Source organism: Pygocentrus nattereri, chromosome 9 (genome assembly GCF_015220715.1).
Source record: "Pygocentrus nattereri isolate fPygNat1 chromosome 9, fPygNat1.pri, whole genome shotgun sequence".
Classification (NCBI taxonomy): domain Eukaryota; kingdom Metazoa; phylum Chordata; class Actinopteri; order Characiformes; family Serrasalmidae; genus Pygocentrus; species Pygocentrus nattereri.
The window spans coordinates 28,685,496-28,703,767 of NC_051219.1; the positions used below are offsets into that span (position 1 = coordinate 28,685,496).

Genomic DNA, 18,272 nt, shown 5'->3' on the forward strand with positions numbered 1-18,272 from the left:
GAGACAATGATAAACCACCAGTAAAATGATGTGAAGGTTAAAATGTGGGGAAAGTTGTTTCATCTGTGGCATAGTTTCTGAGGGGAATTCTAGACACCTCAGATTTGAGAGATAAGGATTGCATGTTAACTTCTAAAGTACTGATTTAGTGTTAATTTGAATATTATCAGATGTAATGTATGGTTTGTAGCTTGCTCCTATACAGTCAGCATGTTTATACTGTTAGAAATGAGTCCTGAAAATTGTGCAGCACAACTGCAGGGTAGTGTAAAAGCTGTAAGCATGTTAATTGTATTTCACAAGACATATTCAATAAGCAGCACAAATGAGTAGAGCTAAATCAGCACTTGACTTATTACCTGAGTAAGAAGCAGTGGTAAATAAGGATAAATATAGGTGGTCTTGCTATCTCGGCACAAATGTTTTTGATTCATAGAATCAGCTTACAGTGCAAGTGTTCAAGGGCAGGCCAGTAAATAATAGGCCTGCTTATCCCTATTTAAAGTTTGATCAGTTCTTAGCACTTGTTTTCCTAGGTGAAATATATGATTCAGAACTTTTTTCTAAAAGTTATTCAAAATGCAGTCACCATTTCTGGATGGAAATATAAATTCAGCCCAGAATAACTCTTAAAATGCCTGTCTCTGTTTGTTCAACAATTTTATCTTGACTGTGTTCATTCTGGCAGGTTGTTTCCAACCCCTGGTGAAAGTGGGGCCCCATCTCTGCCTCATATTACCTCAAGGAGAATGAGGGAATCTTTCTCCAGAATCCCCAGCAGGTAAAACCCCTTTTTTGAAAGCTCTTTGATGCAATCTTTAAATCGACAGTAGCTGTATAGGTGCTGACAAGATGTGTTAAACTATGCTAATAGACTGAGTGAACCCAGTGTTTGAACAACTGTCAAGGCACCATCATAATATTTTACTATCTTTTTGACATGGTCATGTTCAGTTGAAGTTTTAACATGTTAATTTGTTTTATAATGTTAAGTTAAATAAGTCCCAGTTTAGGTAGGAGACATTAAGTTCATGTTGTGAAAATGTTATTAACTAATGTTGGTGCAAATGAGAATGTAAAATGTCAATTTTTCATCAATTATTTGGCAAAACCTGTATTTATCCAGTCTTAAGTACTATACGGACAGGATTCATTTTATATGGGGAGGTGGAGTAATGTAATTTTATCACAGGAAGTCTGTAACATTTATGACGGATACGCACAAGATAAGAAATCGTGGCCTAAGTTGTGGGGATGGGTGTAGCTGCTTGAGCTATGTACTGCCTTTACTTCAAAAAGAGTTGTAAACATGTTCATTTAACATTATTATTTAACATTTATTTTGTTTATTCTAACCATCTGCCTCACTCTCTTAAATGAATGCAGTGTGTCATTATCATTGTCATTAGCTTGGGTACTTACAGTCAGCATGGCTACATAAAGATCTTTTTTTTTTTTTAGTCATTTTACATGTTATAATGTTGGGGTTTTACACTTGAGGGAGGACAATACGTACGGGCTTGAGTTAAGCTGCCACAGAGAATACAAGAATACAGTTCATGTGCCTCAAAACCTTTTTTAAAGATAAACTTAGTCCTTTTCCACAGGATGTGTTAGCAATTTTACCATTATATCAAAATGTCTATTTGCACATGATTAATATCACCTGGGGTTAATTAACGTTAAATTTATGTTTAACTAATGTTAACCCAGGCAGGTGAATTTACAAATATGTACATTTTATTACATTTATGTATTAGTATTTGCATCAGCACATATTTACCTGAAAAGTATTTTCTGTTGTCATCAGCCATTCAATTTCTGAATCAGTGCACCACTAGTATAGACTAATATAGAATTTGGTGGAATATGTTTGTTGGTGAAGTTTTGTGTTGGAAACTAACTGGATAGCTTTATTTTAGCAAAAAGAGCTAATCTTTTTTTAATGCAGTAATTTGCCACCTTCTGGTGATTCACAATGCTTTGTGTTCTTTTTTTTTTTCTTTTCACTTTTTTCACATTTTATCGTGTGTCGAGAACTCGGGGCAAAAATCATGTTGTACTTGGTGCTTGCTTTTTGGCAAGACAGCCACTTATGTTTCTTTTGTCTTCCCTTCAGCTCACTGCACAGACATTCGACCCCTCACGCTTTCAATCACACCACCGCGTATCCCCCCTCGGGAGGTGCACTCTCGCAGAGGCAGCGTTCCACCTCCACGCCCAACGTGCACATGGTCAGCACTGCCCTGCCTGTTGACAGCAGCCTGATTGAGGTAACAACAGGACCTCTCTCCTCTTCTCGGGTTTTCTTAAAGACGCTCTTAAAATAGCAAGGAGCGCACGACTGATCCCAAGCATGCCTCTGCCCTGATTTTTTTCCCCTTCACTTCTTGTCACTGAGCTTTTCTTTACTTCTGATAAGTACTTTACTTATTGTGCCTAATTCTGTAAGTGGTCCCTTAATTTTTTCTATTTTTTCTGCACGTCACCAGCTGGTGTGAACCTGTCAGCAGTCCTAGAGAATAGGGCTGCACAATGTGAACAAAACACTACTATTGCAGTTATTTTGTGACACATTGTTAGTGCCATATGCATTGTAATATATTACAAATGCACTGAGGAACCAGTAATGTGGCTTGGTTAAAGATTGACCTACTATTTTTGGACCAGGATGGTTTACTTTTGTTTGATTACAAGAAAACAACCATTTCTTTGTCCAAAGTCCAAATTCTCTTCTTTACACTATAATTGATCAATTATTAATCATACGTCATTCAGAGTGGTTTGATATAAAATGAACGTGGAGTTACCTACTGACTCAACTTCATAACTTACTGACTCTGATTTCTTTACTGTGGTGGTGATTGAAACCAGGAATCACATTATTTATGTTAATATAGCCAGTTTTGTTTACTATCCAATTTTTTTAGTGAGCCTACACATGCTATATGTCTATGCATCTCTATCACAAAATAAAAATGAAAAAATCATCACCACTGTGAAGAATTGTGAAATATTTTTCTCTAGAATGTCACAACAAACCACTGAGTAACTGTTTACGTCTTCTTGATTGTGCATAACGTTTGAAAAATATGCAGTGCTGTGGTACTCCTGGATTGGCCTTGCTTTTTATATAATAGTAAGTACCAAGCCACAGCTAATGTTTTCAAAAGCAGGTTCATTTTTGATATGGACACCAGTTAGTGCTCTGTCCACTTCTCTTTTCACCCTCACCCTCTCTCAATTTCCCTTTTTCTCTTTACTCTGTCATTGTGCCATGCTGGGGAGTAGCTAGATTGCCTGAATACTTCTCCTAGCTCCTGGTGCCGACGATTTTGTCTGAAGAGAAGAGTAGGTATTGTTTGCCTCTTCAACACCTCTAGTTTTAAGTGTGCAGTTCTTGATCTAGTCAAAGACCAGCAACCCCCAGCAGCTGCTCTGTAAGAGCACAGCATGTTTGTGTTTATTGTAAGCTTTCCTCAGAATATAATTGAAAGTATTCAAGATTAGAGTTTTATTGTCATGTGCACAGCAGAACAGGCAGATACACTGTACAATGATACTTTTACTTTGCTGTTCCTTCATCCACCAAACATAATCTTAATATAATCTTAGAAGGAAATAGAAAAAAATAGAAAATATAAGAATAACACTAAAAACAATGGTAAAAAAGTACAGGTTTATGTGCAAAGTTGAAAGAAAATTAAAGTTACATGTGCATATATGCAAGTATGTAGAGCAGCTGTTCATAAAGTGCATGTTGCAAGTAACAGATGTAAACAGTAGTGTTCTGACAGCAGCAGTACAGTGTATGTAAGGTGCAGTTATTGAATGCAAGGTTGGCCAAAGTTAAACTGGTTCAGAATGGGAGGGAGGGAAGAGGTAGTAAGTGAGGTTTGTCAGTCTTGTAGTAAGTATAAACGAAGGGGTTGTTGGATTTTATTAGTCATGTTTTTTTTTTCCTTTCTCCAACCCTCCTTTTATTTAACTTCTTTTACATTTCCATATAGGATGCGATACGTCATGGTCACAGTCATGGCTCAGGTAAGGGGAGGACTATTGCATTTAACAAATGACTTCATGTTACATTTATACCTTTTGGCATGGAAACATACTTGTTCTAATTGTTTTCTCTTTTCTACAGCCGGTAGTTCCCCGAGCCAGAGTCCGACTGGCTGGACCCAGTCCAAAGCTCCTGCACCAGCTCAGAAGGAGAGGGCATCGTCCTTCAATTCTCAGGAGAAAAACAAAATCGTAAGCTCTCAAACATGCTACTTCCTTTCCACCTAGAACCAGAGTAGATGTATTGAGAACACTTCCCCTTTTTCATGCACATCCTGTAAAACATAGAAGAGAAGGAACACTTCTGATAGACCATGATTAATTCTGAACCTGTAGCCCTCAGCTTATTTGAATCATTATCCATGTGTGAGTTAGAGTACTAAATGAACAGCCCCCTGCTGCATTATTTGTTTCCTTATATCATCAAAGATAAAGATATGCAGCCACTGGGAGTGTAAGAATAAACACATTTTCAGGATCGATACAGTTTTTAGCATTTGATTTAAGATTTTAAAGCAAAAGAGTGCAAAGTATGTCCATGTGCAAAAAAAGTAACTAAGTTTAAAGAAAAAAAAAGAAAAAGAAATAGAAGAAAAAAAACGACTACACCTAGATGCCTAGATTTGGTAACTGACTATGATTTTTCAAGAAAGATAGAAAGTGAGAGACCTTTGTTTTGTATATTTCTTTACTAAATCAAAATCACAACCCTAATAGTCTATGCACTCCATCAAACCTGTTTTCAGGAACCTTGATTCTAATATAGTTTTGCTGTGGTGAACATTGACTTAGCTTGTTTATTTGGTCTTCTAGCGCCCAAGGGATAAGAGAGACTCCAGCTACTACTGGGAGATTGAAGCCAGTGAGGTTGTGCTGCACTCGAGAATCGGATCAGGCTCCTTTGGAACAGTATACAAAGGGAAATGGCATGGTAAGCGCTTTTGTTGCTCCAGCAAGTATGGCCTCAGCACTTCTTTCATCACAGACTGCTCTCTGCTGCAATGTTGCACATGGACTTTGCAACACTTCAGCTCTCTTCCTCTCTTTGGTGACTCTCTTAGGTGATGTAGCAGTGAAGATTTTAAAAGTTACAGATCCAACGCCGGAGCAGTTCCAGGCCTTCCGCAATGAGGTGGCGGTTCTACGGTAAGCAGTGTTATTAGAGGAGCATTTACTGTATTTCAGTATGAAGCTCCTGTCTAATCAGAACTTTCACCTTGCGCTAGAGTTAATTTAGTAAACATGTAATGGAAGCATGTAACTGCATGTTTATCACCATGCAAATTGTATCCCTAAACAAACTGTGATTTGTTTGTGATGTGTTCAGACATGAGTGAATTATTTGAGTACATCTGTAACTGATTTTATCTTGTGCACCAAACAGGATTCTTTGGAAGATGAAATATGGCATTGTTTTATGCACCCTTTTCGATTTTTGCAAATTTTCAAAAACATGAACTTACTCGACTCATTGCTGTTGTCTCTGGCATTAGCATGGTGACCGCCAAGATGGATTGGTTGTGGAACATTTTGACAAACATCAGATGGATTTGTTTGTGTTTGGCTTCAACACATTTGATGCTGTATCCCAAAAAGCAGCTCACACTAAATTATGGGCATCTGAGCTGTGTGCAAAAGCAGAAGTTTAAGCTCCTGAATGAAGTGATGAAGCTTTCCAAGCTTATTTCACTTTTCTGAACAGTAGCCTCCCCAGTGGCACCATTTGTCCGTTTTGTGAGAAGCAGATTATCTCTTTTTCACCTGAAGACTGTCTATCCGGTTGTTTTTTTGCAGAGTGAACAGCCTGGCGAAGTAAAAAAAAAATTGTGACACATGATATTTATAGTTTTGATGTGATAAAATTATCTTCGGATATTTCACATTTGCATCTTGTGTCAAAGTAAGCTTGTTATACAGCGTGGACTTGACTGTTTCTCTTGACAACTGAAACCATTTTATATTAAAATACTAATTAGAACTGTGTGCTACAATGTTTCTATCAGTCTGTAAAAGATGCATGGGGCTGCCTTTCTTCATGGATGCTCTGTGCTTTTTTTTTCTTTTTTTTTGTGTGTGTGTGTGAGATTCTTATCATTCAGTTGAGAATTCCAATCAGCCGGTGCTTATTAATATTATTATTATTATTAATTGTTTAAAGTATGAAAGAAGCGTGACTGTGTGACTTTTATTCCTATTCATGTGTTTTCAAGTAGTATGTCAGACAAACAGAATACAAATCTCTGAATTTTCAGCTTATTAGATCACAATCTTTATGTATCAAGTAAGCGCAATAACAGCATTCTATCATATTATTAATGGAAAAAAAAATTAGCAATGGCCATTATTTTGCATCAGCCTTTAAAGGTCAAGTGATGTCAAGTAGATTTGCTAATGTGATTTCTTACACTGACCTACTGTTTTCATAAGAATAGACTAAAACAGTTTTTGACAGTTTTTTGATGCTATTTTGGATCATTACTTTGCACCATGCTAAATTGTCACCACTGAATAACTTGCACCCTGCTTGTAGTTGATGGCTGCAATTTTGATTCCTCTGACCCTCTGTCTGACCACAGGAAAACCAGACATGTCAACATCCTGTTGTTCATGGGCTACATGACAAAAGATAACCTCGCTATTGTGACGCAGTGGTGCGAGGGCAGCAGTCTGTACAAACACCTCCATGTGCTGGAGACCAACTTCCAGATGTTCCAGCTGATTGACATTGCCAGACAGACTGCTCAGGGCATGGAGTGAGTTCAATTAGGACATAAGCATCAGTGTCGATTGAAGTTTGGAAGATGTCCCATCTGCTTTTGATATTTTAATATCTCATTTGTTGAGAATTGACTATGTAATGTAGATTGTTATCTCTTCTTTTTAGCTACTTACATGCAAAGAATATCATCCACCGGGACATGAAGTCAAACAGTATCCTTCTTACGAGAACACATGCTTTCTTTTATGGATTTAAGGCAGCTTTACACAAGTGCCATATTTTTTTCGCCATTAAATTAAGTGATGTGGAGGACAGAATCTTAAGGGATTAAAGGGTTCCTATTCTGTGTTTTTCTTTCCCTCAATTTCCATTCATCCACCAGTCATGATTCATTTTACATGACCATTTTCCAACCTCTCTTTATCCCTTGCAGATAAAAAGGGTTTTTTGGTTTTTGTTACCCCTAGCCTTTGAGACTGATATGTAAATGAGCGCTGTTCTTATAGGCTGGTCCATATTGGGCCTCATATACAATTCAGACCGAGCTGTGAAGCACTCCTTGTAATTTCAAGTGAATGAGCAGAGCAGAACTGTTGCAGGCTGAGTATAGGTGGAGGTTAATGTGTTAGTTTTCATGACATCAAAAAACGTGGCTGCTGATATGAGGTTGTAGCAAAATATAAAATATTATACTGCAGCCATTCCATAAGGGTAACACCGATATTTATAACTGTTTAGCCCTTGTTTCTAAGGGTGGGCCTACTCTACCCAATTTATTGCCCGTTTTTAACTCCCAAAAGCCCCCTGCGACAAATTTTCACCATCTGTTAAAATGAGAGAAGAGGAAATATTTAGCCCATGGATCAACCTTGAAGTGATCAGAGACCCTCTGATATTATCAAACACGTTTTTATATTTACAACTCGATATTTACAAACGTTCACGAGTCCTGTATTGTGTGAAAGTCAGAGCTTTACTCAAAGTTCATGCAAAAGCCAATCATAGAGCTAGAAGAGCAAAAAAAGCAAAGAGATGTGCATGCACACTGATTAAACAGAGGAGCTGCGTGTAAAACACTGGCAAATAAGAGCCGTTATCATGTTTATAATGTATGGATCCAGATGTCAAAGCACCCTCTGCGTCAGCTCTCACTGTATCAGCACTTCTCAACCCAATATTAACCGCCAGTTTGCACTTTTGCTCCACATAAAAGCACAAACCAGTCCGGTCCAGTAAGTTTAGCTTTGTGTAATGTGGTCCCTGAGGAGATGTGGGAATTTGAATTCTTATTCACAGCCCAAACTCTGTGACAAACTTGCCTTAAGTGTGTGATGCTCTCCATTTTAGTAATCTGTGAAGATTTTAAAAGTTGTGTAGTACCCAGCCTGAAGCAGCCCAAAATTCACAAACACAATGGAGGTTGTCACGTCCATGTTATATGCTAAGCTTTTCAAACCTGTACACCTTTAACTCAAACACAGACATCTTCTTGCATGAAGGCTTGACCGTGAAGATTGGAGATTTTGGCCTGGCCACAGTGAAGGCCAGGTGGAGTGGATCTCATCAAGTGGAACAGCCTTCAGGATCCATATTATGGATGGTCAGTTGCTGACGAAAACAAGGCTAAAATATTTGACATCAACTGTAGATGCTGGAATATAAACACACATTTACTGTCACGCACAATTTGGTGGACAAATGCATGTCACTGTTGTCAGAAGAAAACCTCGTATCTCCAAAATGACAACTTCACAGGAGAAGGAAAAAATGTACTTTACTTTTAATGTAAGTCAGTGGAACCAGAATTTTTTTCCAAGTCACTTTGGGTCATTTATTTTAGTCCATTCATCATGAAATTTACATACAATATAAAAGGCAACATGTATTTTCAAATTATGTCAAAAACTCAAAAATGGAGATACGAGGTTTTCTTCTGACAACAGCGATATACATCTTTATCTTATGGAATGATCTAACGTTAACCTTAACCTTTAATCTTAACCTTTCTAGTGAAACTGTGTCTGTGTGTGTGAAATGTGTGTCTGTAGAATATGATAACAGCTATAACTTCTGCAACATGAACGCGGTTCTTGAGGTTTTTTTGCTCAGTTGCATTTGTCGAATTGAACTACATCCCTTACCTGGCAATAATACATTGTTTGTGCTCATTGTTTTAGGCTCCTGAGGTGATTCGAATGCAAGACAACAACCCATACAGTTTCCAATCAGATGTCTACTCTTATGGCATTGTGTTGTATGAACTGATGACTGGAGAGCTTCCATATTCACATATAGCTAACAGAGATCAGGTAACTCCCTACATTGTGTGCACACCAAAGATTAGATTAATTAAAACCTTAAGGCTTTTGATTGGTTGGTTTTTCTACTTATCCTGAGGGTCCCTATCTTGGAAAACTGAATTTTATTCCATTCATTTATCTTTTTTTTTTTTTTTTAAAGACTGTAGTCTGTAAATAGTGGTAAACATACGGTTTCCTTCCCAGCCCATATGATCCCTGTCCAAGTTGGAAAAAAAAACAGCCTTATTTGTATTCACTGCTTTTGTGGTGTAACGCAGACATTCATATTTATTATGTCTATTAAGCCTACGGCAGTCTAGCCTGGCCAAGGCACAATACATTTCAGTCAGTCAGAACAGAAATAATTTTATATAGCAGTCTTAAAGGCACAGTAACAGAAAAACATAGTTAATTTTAAGTAAAAGGAAATGTTGGAAATGCCATGTAAAATGCATTAGGACTGTTTTTGGTACATAAAACCATAAAAACATTAAGTGGACCTCAGGTGATAAAATAAAATGTAAGAATAAGGTAGGATAGGGGCTTTTTACTGTTTAGCGCTTACATTTAATGCATTTGTAGAGGTTGTTGTTTTTTTTTTTTAAAACCACATTCAAAACAAATGCAGTGCTGATAATGCAATATTGCATGTGCATAGGTACTCGATTATCAGAATTAGTCAGAGTCTCTAAATTGTCATCTGTTCCATGTATCTGTAGAAAGCAGTAACTATATTGTCCCTTGAGAATAAGCAATATCAGTGGACTCCTAATTCAAAACACTATGGGAACTTATAAAACCATAGACTACATATGTATGTAATGAAATACTATTCAGTAAATGTATTTTTACAGTTTAAGAATAGCTATGTCTCCATTTGTGATTTGAGAGGAATGAAAATGAAGTCAGTGGTTCATTTGTCATTTGTGTGTCAGAGGGAGAGAGAGATGGACATCTCTCCTAGCATGGCCTCAGGCTTGCTCTCTGACTGGCCCAGTCACTGTGGAGCCTCAAGACTAAATTTAGCCTGAAATCCAACCTGGTCTCCAAAGTCCCCACACCACGAGACAGACTCGCTCCGCAGCGCCTGCCCTGCTTGTTTGTTTGTTGTGTCGGCATGTAGCCTCACTCTATTCCCTTTGGCCTGCTCTGGCCTGCAGCCCACAACTGCTTTCTTAGTAAAGTCGGTGCTGGGTCTGGATACTGTGGCCTCCAAATCAAGTGTCTAAAAATGCCTTAAGACACTATTAGTGTTCCTTGTGTTACTACTAGAAATTCTTTTAGGACCATATTAAAACTTAGTCAGCCAGCCTAATAGCATAAGAATTTTATTTGGCCAAAAAAAATTATAAAATTTTTTATTGAATATTATTTTACTCAGTTATAATATGATGCAAATTAATCTACACTTGCATCACCAGCGTTATCTTGAAATTATCAGCATGCCTGTTCTCACGCCCCAGTCATTGTTTCTCAAACTGTGCCTAATTACATTGAGTTTGTGCTGAGAATCTTCTAATCTTGAGCAGAACTGTTTTTCATTTTTAAAACATTTTTAAAACCACATTGTTTAAAGTACTATTCACCCTGTCCTCTCTCACTGTTTTCTCTTCTCTCTTTTGTTCGTTTGTAGATCATCTTTATGGTCGGCAGAGGTTATCTGTCCCCTGATCTCAGTAAGCTGTATAAGAGTTGCCCCAAAGCCATGAAGCGGCTAGTCGCCGACTGCATTAAAAAGTCCAAGGAAGAGAGGCCTCTGTTTCCACAGGTACGTGTTAGTTATTTTACTTTTAGATCCTTACAGCTTGAGTAAGGTGCACATCATAATATTGTGTGGTTGAACTTTATTTAAAGGTCATAAGGCATTGTGCCATTCTTTGCTCTCTGTATAATTCTCTGCTTGATATCAGCTCCTTGTATGATGTAGGTTTTCATTTCTGCTGTTGAGCAAACAGCATTGTATAAACTTGCAGTTGATTTTTTTATAGATTCTAGTCTATACAGTATGACTCAAATGTGGAATCACTGTTTGTTTTGTATAGCATGATGCTGATTTTCTGTAGGTTTCAAACAAAGTGTAGGAAGATCAATAGGTGTCCTTGAACGGAGCTGTAGATTGTGTAGTAAGTTGTATAGAATCAAGCTAGTTTGGGTGAGATTTGGGTTCAAAAAAGATTTTTTGGTGGAGTCAGGTTCAGACTTAAAACAAGTGGTGGACAGTAACTAAGTAAATGTAATTAGTTACTATACTTAAGTACTTTTTTGTGTATCTGTACTGAAATATTTCCAGTTTGGGTGACTTTTTACTTTCACTCCACTACATTTCAAAGTCAAATATCTTACTTTTTACTCCACTACATTATGTGTAATTTGTTGTTCCTTTTGCTTTATGTGTGCATAAAAGCGTAACATCAAAACGATAGAAGAGCAAAGCCAGAACACCAATCAAGGCACAGCACACACTTTGTTTTGAGCTTGTTTTGATCTGTTGGACATGCTGACTCTGCAAGCACACGGTGCAACATCAGTGCAGCAGCGTAAATTTTTGGGAGTGTCTATTCAACATAAATGATGAACTAACCTAACTTTGTGTAAATAGACTACAATATAAAAATATGTACGCATGCAGTTGGGACTGATGCGTCTTTTTTCTGAATTTATACACTTTCATTTTATAGTAAATTAGTTCAGGCTAGTTTATGTTTATGAACAGAGACCTACAGATGCAATATAATAAAGGAAAACACTCTTGTGAATCTGTGTTTAAAGCAAGTTTCTATTAAACTTGTAACTAAGTTGCTAATAAATCTTAAACAGAAACTTTGTTTGCAAAAGGTTATTTCAGAGCCACTTAGTTCTAACTAATGGAAAATGTTGGCCTTCGGTGTTTTGTGCTTATGATAACTCATTTTAGGTGAAAACGCTCTAGTGTCACTCTTGGTAAACCGATCTTTTAATAGAATGGTTTACCAAGAGTGACACTAGAGTGTTTTCACCTAAAATGAGTTAATGAAGCAAGAGTCTTGTTACAAAAATGGTAAAAGGACATTAGAGCCATAATTAAGCTTTTAGTACTTTTTCTTTCGATACTTAAGTACTTTTGTACTTTTACTCAAGTAGAGGTCTAAAGGGAGGAGCTTCTACTTTTACTGGAGTAATATTTTACCTTGGGTATCTCTACCTTAACTCAAGTACATGATTGGTGTACTTCGTCCACCACTTCTTAAAACATGATGCTACATATCAGCCTCACTGTACAACACTGTATTTTATGTATACAATAAATATTGATTGAATGATATGAAAAAGTACATCATAATTATGATTTAGGCTCCCAGTCCAAGTCCTAATACAAGTTTTATTTGCCAGACCTAATTCTTATTATTCTCTGTCTATGCATCTGTAGAGCCTGTCTTCCATCGAGTTGCTGCAGCACTCCCTTCCTAAAATCAACCGCAGTGCCTCGGAGCCGTCCCTGCACAGAGCCGCACAACCCGAGGACATCAACTCCTGCACTTTGACCTCCATGAAGCTGCCTGTTTTCTGAAGTAACAATCCATGCCAAATGCTCACCGGCCAGCGAGCCACTGCCGCCTGATCTAGCAGGACGAAAGAAAGGCGCTCCGGAGCTGAGGGGAACTTGCTTTGGGTTTCAGATGTTTCTGGAAGTTTCGCTGAACCTGCTACTCTGCTCTGATGGTGAAGTCTGCCTAACATAACTATCTAAATCTCTCGACTGAAAGCAGAGACCCATAAAAGGACGGAGTATATAGATTTTTTTTAGCCAGTTTAAGGACGAATGCACTTGTCAAGAGAGAGTGTGGGTTTGTATATGTACTCCCTTAATTATTAATGTTTCTGGAACAGATCTCGTCAGTGCTAAAGGCAGAAATAAGATCTAATTCATGCACAAAATTATTTTAGATTTGTATGTTTGAAAACTCCCCGAATTAATAGATGTGTTAATTGTGACACTTTCAAGCATGTAAACATTTAGGCGGCCAAAACTGTTCAATTTTAAATGCCCAAACAATAAAAGTTACCGCTGAGAACTGGATTTTGTGATCCCGTCACAAGGAGCTTGTGATAGTTCTGCTGTTTGGCTGCAAAACAGAATTTAATGGTTACCTTCACAAATTACAGTAGAAAATATTTTCTATAGCTTGCTGTCACACTTTGCTTTGCTACATGTCCTTTTGGGACAGAGGTTATGGAAAAGGTGCTGGTTATGTTACAGTCTGTAGAACACCTTTGTGTGGCTCTGTGAGAGTGAACGAGTTTGCAGTCCTGTCTTTCACAGGACTTTCCTTGGTTGGCAAAGCACAGAAGTGGAAGACTTTGCGAGGATCACCACTGTACAAAACAATTTGCAGTCTTTCTCAATCGCCGTGCCTTTTGCGTGTGTTGTTTTGTAACCATTCAATCAGTTTTCATAGATGTTTATCATGCCATGTTTGGAGAAATGTATGGACAGTTAATGTTCACGTGGTCAGTGTTCAGCTGCCGTTTAATGGTGTTGAATAGAAAAGTAGGGCTCAACATTGTATAATGATTTTGAGTCTTTAGCGATTGTCAACTGTTTCATTTGAAGGTTTTATTGCAGGCTCTTGAGTACATACTGTTTATCAATAATGGTTATTTTAATAAAATTAAGTTAAATGCAACATTTCTGCCTATAGTTGAAGTGTCAAATTATAATTTTCTGTTTAATAGTTTAATTAATAATTAACAGTTTTAGTATTAATCTGTTTATAAGTACTGCTGTTCATGGTCAGATTCGCATCAAGCACCCAGATGTGGAAAATTTTATTTTATTAATTATATAAATTATAATTTTATTTTATTAGACAGTATCAGGGCAGAAGAAAACACTTGTTTTTAAAATCATCCTGGACTGCAAATGTACTTAAAAAAAAAAAAAAACAACCTTGTTAGGTCACGTCCCTTGACAAATTAAAAGGGAACAGAATTAATCATTTAATGGTTTAGATGTAACTGAAATAATTCAGAGTAGTTTGGTGTGAAGAGTCAGAGTTGTTCACCATTATAGTACTAGCACTCAGACGTGTCTACACTACATATCACCATTTTATCTGCTATCCAAAATGACCAGTGAATTTTTTTCCATCCATCCATCCATTTTCTAAGCCGCTTCTCCGTCAGGGTCACGGGGGGATGCTGGAGCCTATCCCAGCAGTCTCCGGGCGGAAGGCAGGATACACCCTGGACAGGTCGCCAGTCCATCGCAGGGCAGACAGACAGTCACTCACACACTCATACCCAGGTGCAATTTAGCATGTCCAATTGGCCTGACTGCATGTCTTTGGACTGTGGGAGGAAACCGGAGAACCTGGAGGAAACCCACGCAGACACAGGGAGAACCCTGATCACCCGGCCGGGGAATCGAACCCAGGGCGACAGCGGTACCCACCACGCCACCGTGCCGCCCGTGAATTTTTTTAAAGAAGTTTTTTTATATACCACGCTGAAAATTAAGGAGACTAGTGCTAATTTGGGCGAAAAAAACCCGTTTTCTTTGGGTACCATTTTCCCCCTTACAACGCTCTGCATGTACCTCTCTCCGCCCCGCAGGCGTTTTGGAGAAGAGCCGCAGATTCACTCCCGCAGAAACTGGACTCGAGGACAGCTGATAGCCCACAACAGACAGCAGGCCATGCAATGAATGAATGAATGAATACCTCATACACTGGTAAGCAGAGCAGCATGTAGCTCGTGGTTGATGCCGGTTTTCATTATGTTTTGACGGGTTTAGCGTCTCCCTCTCTCCCTTTTAACTCGGTCTTCTGCGACTCCTTTGTGTATTCTGGTTCAAATTCTAAATCTACGACATTTTGGAAACAAACCCATCTTCGCCATCTCCCAAAACAGCTAAGAAACCCGTAAGAACAAGCTGCCCGGCCGTTAGCCGTGTTGAACGGCGGTAGCTAATGAAAGCACGTTTGCGCGCGCGTTGATCCCAGTTAAGAGTTCCGTGTGTGCTCTGAAAACCGCAGAGACGCTGGAGTAATAGTTTATAATAACAATACGTTCTAGGCCGAACCCTTATAACAAAACAAGGTCTCCGATAGCAGACGACGCATTCAGAACTATTGTGTGTAGTAAATGGGATACAGCTTTCAGAGTCATTAAGTGGACATCTATAGCTGCTGGTGTGGTGATCTATTCCGACTTCCGTCAAAATGTAATGCTATTTGCTCCACCTCTAAAATGTCTTCTGGGTTCTGATCAGGTCACCAGAGCCGTTTATTTCCCTCAGTTATATCAAAACAGCAGAGGGCGCCCGCGAGCGAGTCCTCTATGAATGGGAGGTAACAGCTTAAAAGGAAAAGTTAAAGAAGTTTCTAATCACTTGCTTAGAGCTTTCTTTAATTTTAGAAAGTAGAAGGATGTATTTCTGTGAAAAAGTAAAGAAATCTTACATGTTTGCTTTTTTTCCTACTGCAAACGGGGTTTTTACTGCGCAGTGCTGATGCGTTGACCAGCGGAGCAGCTCATTGGCCGTTCCGCTCACAGAGGCCATGAACATACATGAGGCGCCGTTTTGGACTTCTGTAGCTCGAGTTTGAAAGCTCTTAAAAATATAACAGTGTTGTAAAACTGTTTTATTAAAAGAAATTAATTCATGCTTTTATTTTTAAAACGTTTAATCGTTTATAAACTGATTTTGTTCAAATGCTCCATCTTAACCCATTCATTTGGAACTCGCTCAGGAGCGCCCTCTAGCGTTTTGCGAAACCCGGAAAACATTACAGAGAGGTAATTCTCCTCCCTACAAGTTCCCTGACATAACCCTACACCTGTGGGTGGGGCAAAATAATCAACCAATACTAATATGCTTCACCACTCCCACTTATCATCAGCTGGCTCAGAGACCCACCCTGATACCACTTTTCCTTTACAGTTTATTGTTTAATAACATTTGCAATTTTTTTTCATTATTCCAAATTGCTTCAGTCTGTTAGTAAACTATCGGTTTGTTTTGTCTAGACTCTACACATTAATACTGGTTATTAATATGACGAGTGATTCCAGACTTTTGATTGGTAATGTACAAATTTCAGTCACTGGGCCTGGCTGATGATAATTCTCAAATAATAATCATAAGATTTTTTTTTTCAATTATTATTATTAAGTCTTCTTCTTCTTCTTCTTCTTCTTCTTCTTCTTCTTCTTCTTCTTCTTCTTTTGGCTGCTCCCTTTAGGGGTCGCCACAGCGGATCATCTGCCTCCATCTTGCCCTATCCATTGCCTCCTCTACTTTCACACCAACCATCTCCATGTCCACCTTCACTACATCCATAAACCTTCTCTGAGGTCTACATCTTCTCCTTGTACCCGACATCTCCAACATTCTTTGGCCAATATATCCACTATTCCTCCTCAGCACATGTCCAAACCATCTCAACCTGGCCTCTCTGGCTTTATCTCCAAACTGCTCCACCTTCACTGTCCATCTGATCTGCTCATTTCTAATCTTGTCCATCCTTGTCACTCCCAACGAAAATCTCAGCATCTTCATCTCCGCCAGCTCCAGCTCAGCCTCCTGTCTTTTAGACAGAGCCACAGTCTCCGAACCATACATCATAGCAGGACGCACTACTGTCTTGTAAACCTTCCCTTTCACTCTTGCTGCTATCCTTCTGTCACACATCATCGTTTTGCTCCACAGTCCAGTTTAGCAGCAGCATTTTTGTCCTTTAGCTTCCGTTTTGTGGTGGGGCAGGGCGGGGGTGGAGGGTGGTGGTGGATCCATCATTTTTCAAAGCATCTGCATAATTCAAATGTTGAAATGTAAACAAAGTCATTCAGAATGAAGCAAAATTCTTCAATGTAGAGAATCTTGATGATGCTCTTTACAATAGTGGCGATTGGAACCAGGGGTCACAATATCTGCAATGCTAGTATAGCCAAGTTATTTACTATCTAAGACAAATCTGAAAAACATTTTTTGAGTACTGTTTTGAGTTATAATGCACTCTGCCGTGATTTATTAAAAAATGTAATTGCACTTTTTATGTGATTGCACTTTTTAAAGAGAACATTTTCACATCAAACCACTCTTTGTTTAATCTTCATTGAGCTATGCTTTTAAAAATATTGCAGAATCCCATTATGAAGGCAAAAATGATGAAATTGGTTTCTGAGGCTGGATGCCCCACATGCTCTTGTGCACGAATGGTGAAATTAATGAGCTTGGAGCTGGTTAATTAAGTTGGACCTTCTGCTGTCAGAACTACACTCAAGCAAAACGTTCTGTGAAAGCCAGCTGAGGCAGTTTGGTAACTCCAGTTCTTCTACATCTCACACATGTGCAACAGTTTGACCATGCATGTCATGTTTGCTGTGGCAAGGTGGTGCAACTTGCTGGCCAGTCTGAGCTTAACTGCACTGCTGTAGAGCTCTGAAACTGAGCTAATCAGGGAGCTTGTTCTTTAAAATGGCCAGAGTGTGTTTTCTTAATCCTTGCTGTGTTTTTGATCAGAGGTTTCTGCTGAAAGATAATTTGGTCCCAGAGCAGCAAAATCAGAGGTGCACAGAGGAAACCTGACTAACACACTTTAATCATCTATAGTTTGCCTGCACTGTATGATTTAGCTGCAGTAGTTCCACCCTGAAACCAAAAAAACAATATATAGAAACCATATGTTTCTGTAGGTTCCTAATAGTTTTGTAAGGTGTTTTGGCTTTTTTAATAGGCTGATATCACAATGAGTGTGTTTACATGCACTCAATAGTCAGATCATAATTGCATCATGCTGTGGAGGTTAGGGAACCAGCCCTATGACTGGGAAGTTGCTGGTTTCATCCCCTCAGCCGACAGTACATGACTGAAGTGCCCTTAAGCAAGGCATCTAACCCCCAACTGCTCCCCGGGCACTAGGGTTAGGGCTGCTCTGGGCAAGTGTGCTCACTGCCCCTTGTGTGTGTGCGCATTCACTAGTGTGTATGTGGTGTTTTACTGCATGAACGGGTTAAATGCAGAGATGAAATTTTCCCTTTGTGGGACTAAAAAGGGTCACTTGGTCTCTGTAATTTCTGCAGTTATCGGATTATTCAAATGGTCATGCACCCTCTGCTTTCTTAGATTGAAGTAAGGTCTAGAAATCTGATTAAGTAATCTGCTAAAGGGAGCTGAATTTTAGCTCTGAGTGATCAGATTTCTCAGTGCA

The 18,272-nt window shown here is 38.7% G+C and overlaps 1 protein-coding gene across 2 annotated transcripts in view; it reads left to right on the top strand.

The window, feature by feature from the left end:
• The window catches only part of raf1a (Raf-1 proto-oncogene, serine/threonine kinase a), a 28,963-nt gene extending 15,218 nt beyond the window's left edge, over window positions 1–13,745 (top strand). Inside the window, exons 6-18 of one of the 2 annotated variants that reach the window (XM_017698270.2) lie at window positions 689–781; window positions 2,120–2,273; window positions 3,292–3,351; window positions 4,011–4,044; window positions 4,145–4,254; window positions 4,876–4,993; window positions 5,124–5,208; window positions 6,639–6,815; window positions 6,947–6,993; window positions 8,263–8,381; window positions 8,959–9,090; window positions 10,715–10,849; window positions 12,488–13,745. In XM_017698270.2, coding sequence (XP_017553759.1) covers window positions 689–781; window positions 2,120–2,273; window positions 3,292–3,351; window positions 4,011–4,044; window positions 4,145–4,254; window positions 4,876–4,993; window positions 5,124–5,208; window positions 6,639–6,815; window positions 6,947–6,993; window positions 8,263–8,381; window positions 8,959–9,090; window positions 10,715–10,849; window positions 12,488–12,628 — 1,405 coding nt within the window. In that variant the 3' untranslated portion in view covers window positions 12,629–13,745. The remainder of the gene's footprint in view (window positions 1–688; window positions 782–2,119; window positions 2,274–3,291; window positions 3,352–4,010; window positions 4,045–4,144; window positions 4,255–4,875; window positions 4,994–5,123; window positions 5,209–6,638; window positions 6,816–6,946; window positions 6,994–8,262; window positions 8,382–8,958; window positions 9,091–10,714; window positions 10,850–12,487) is intronic. The other variant, XM_017698272.2, reaches the window with a different exon arrangement.
• Window positions 13,746–18,272: the final 4,527 nt, after the last annotated feature.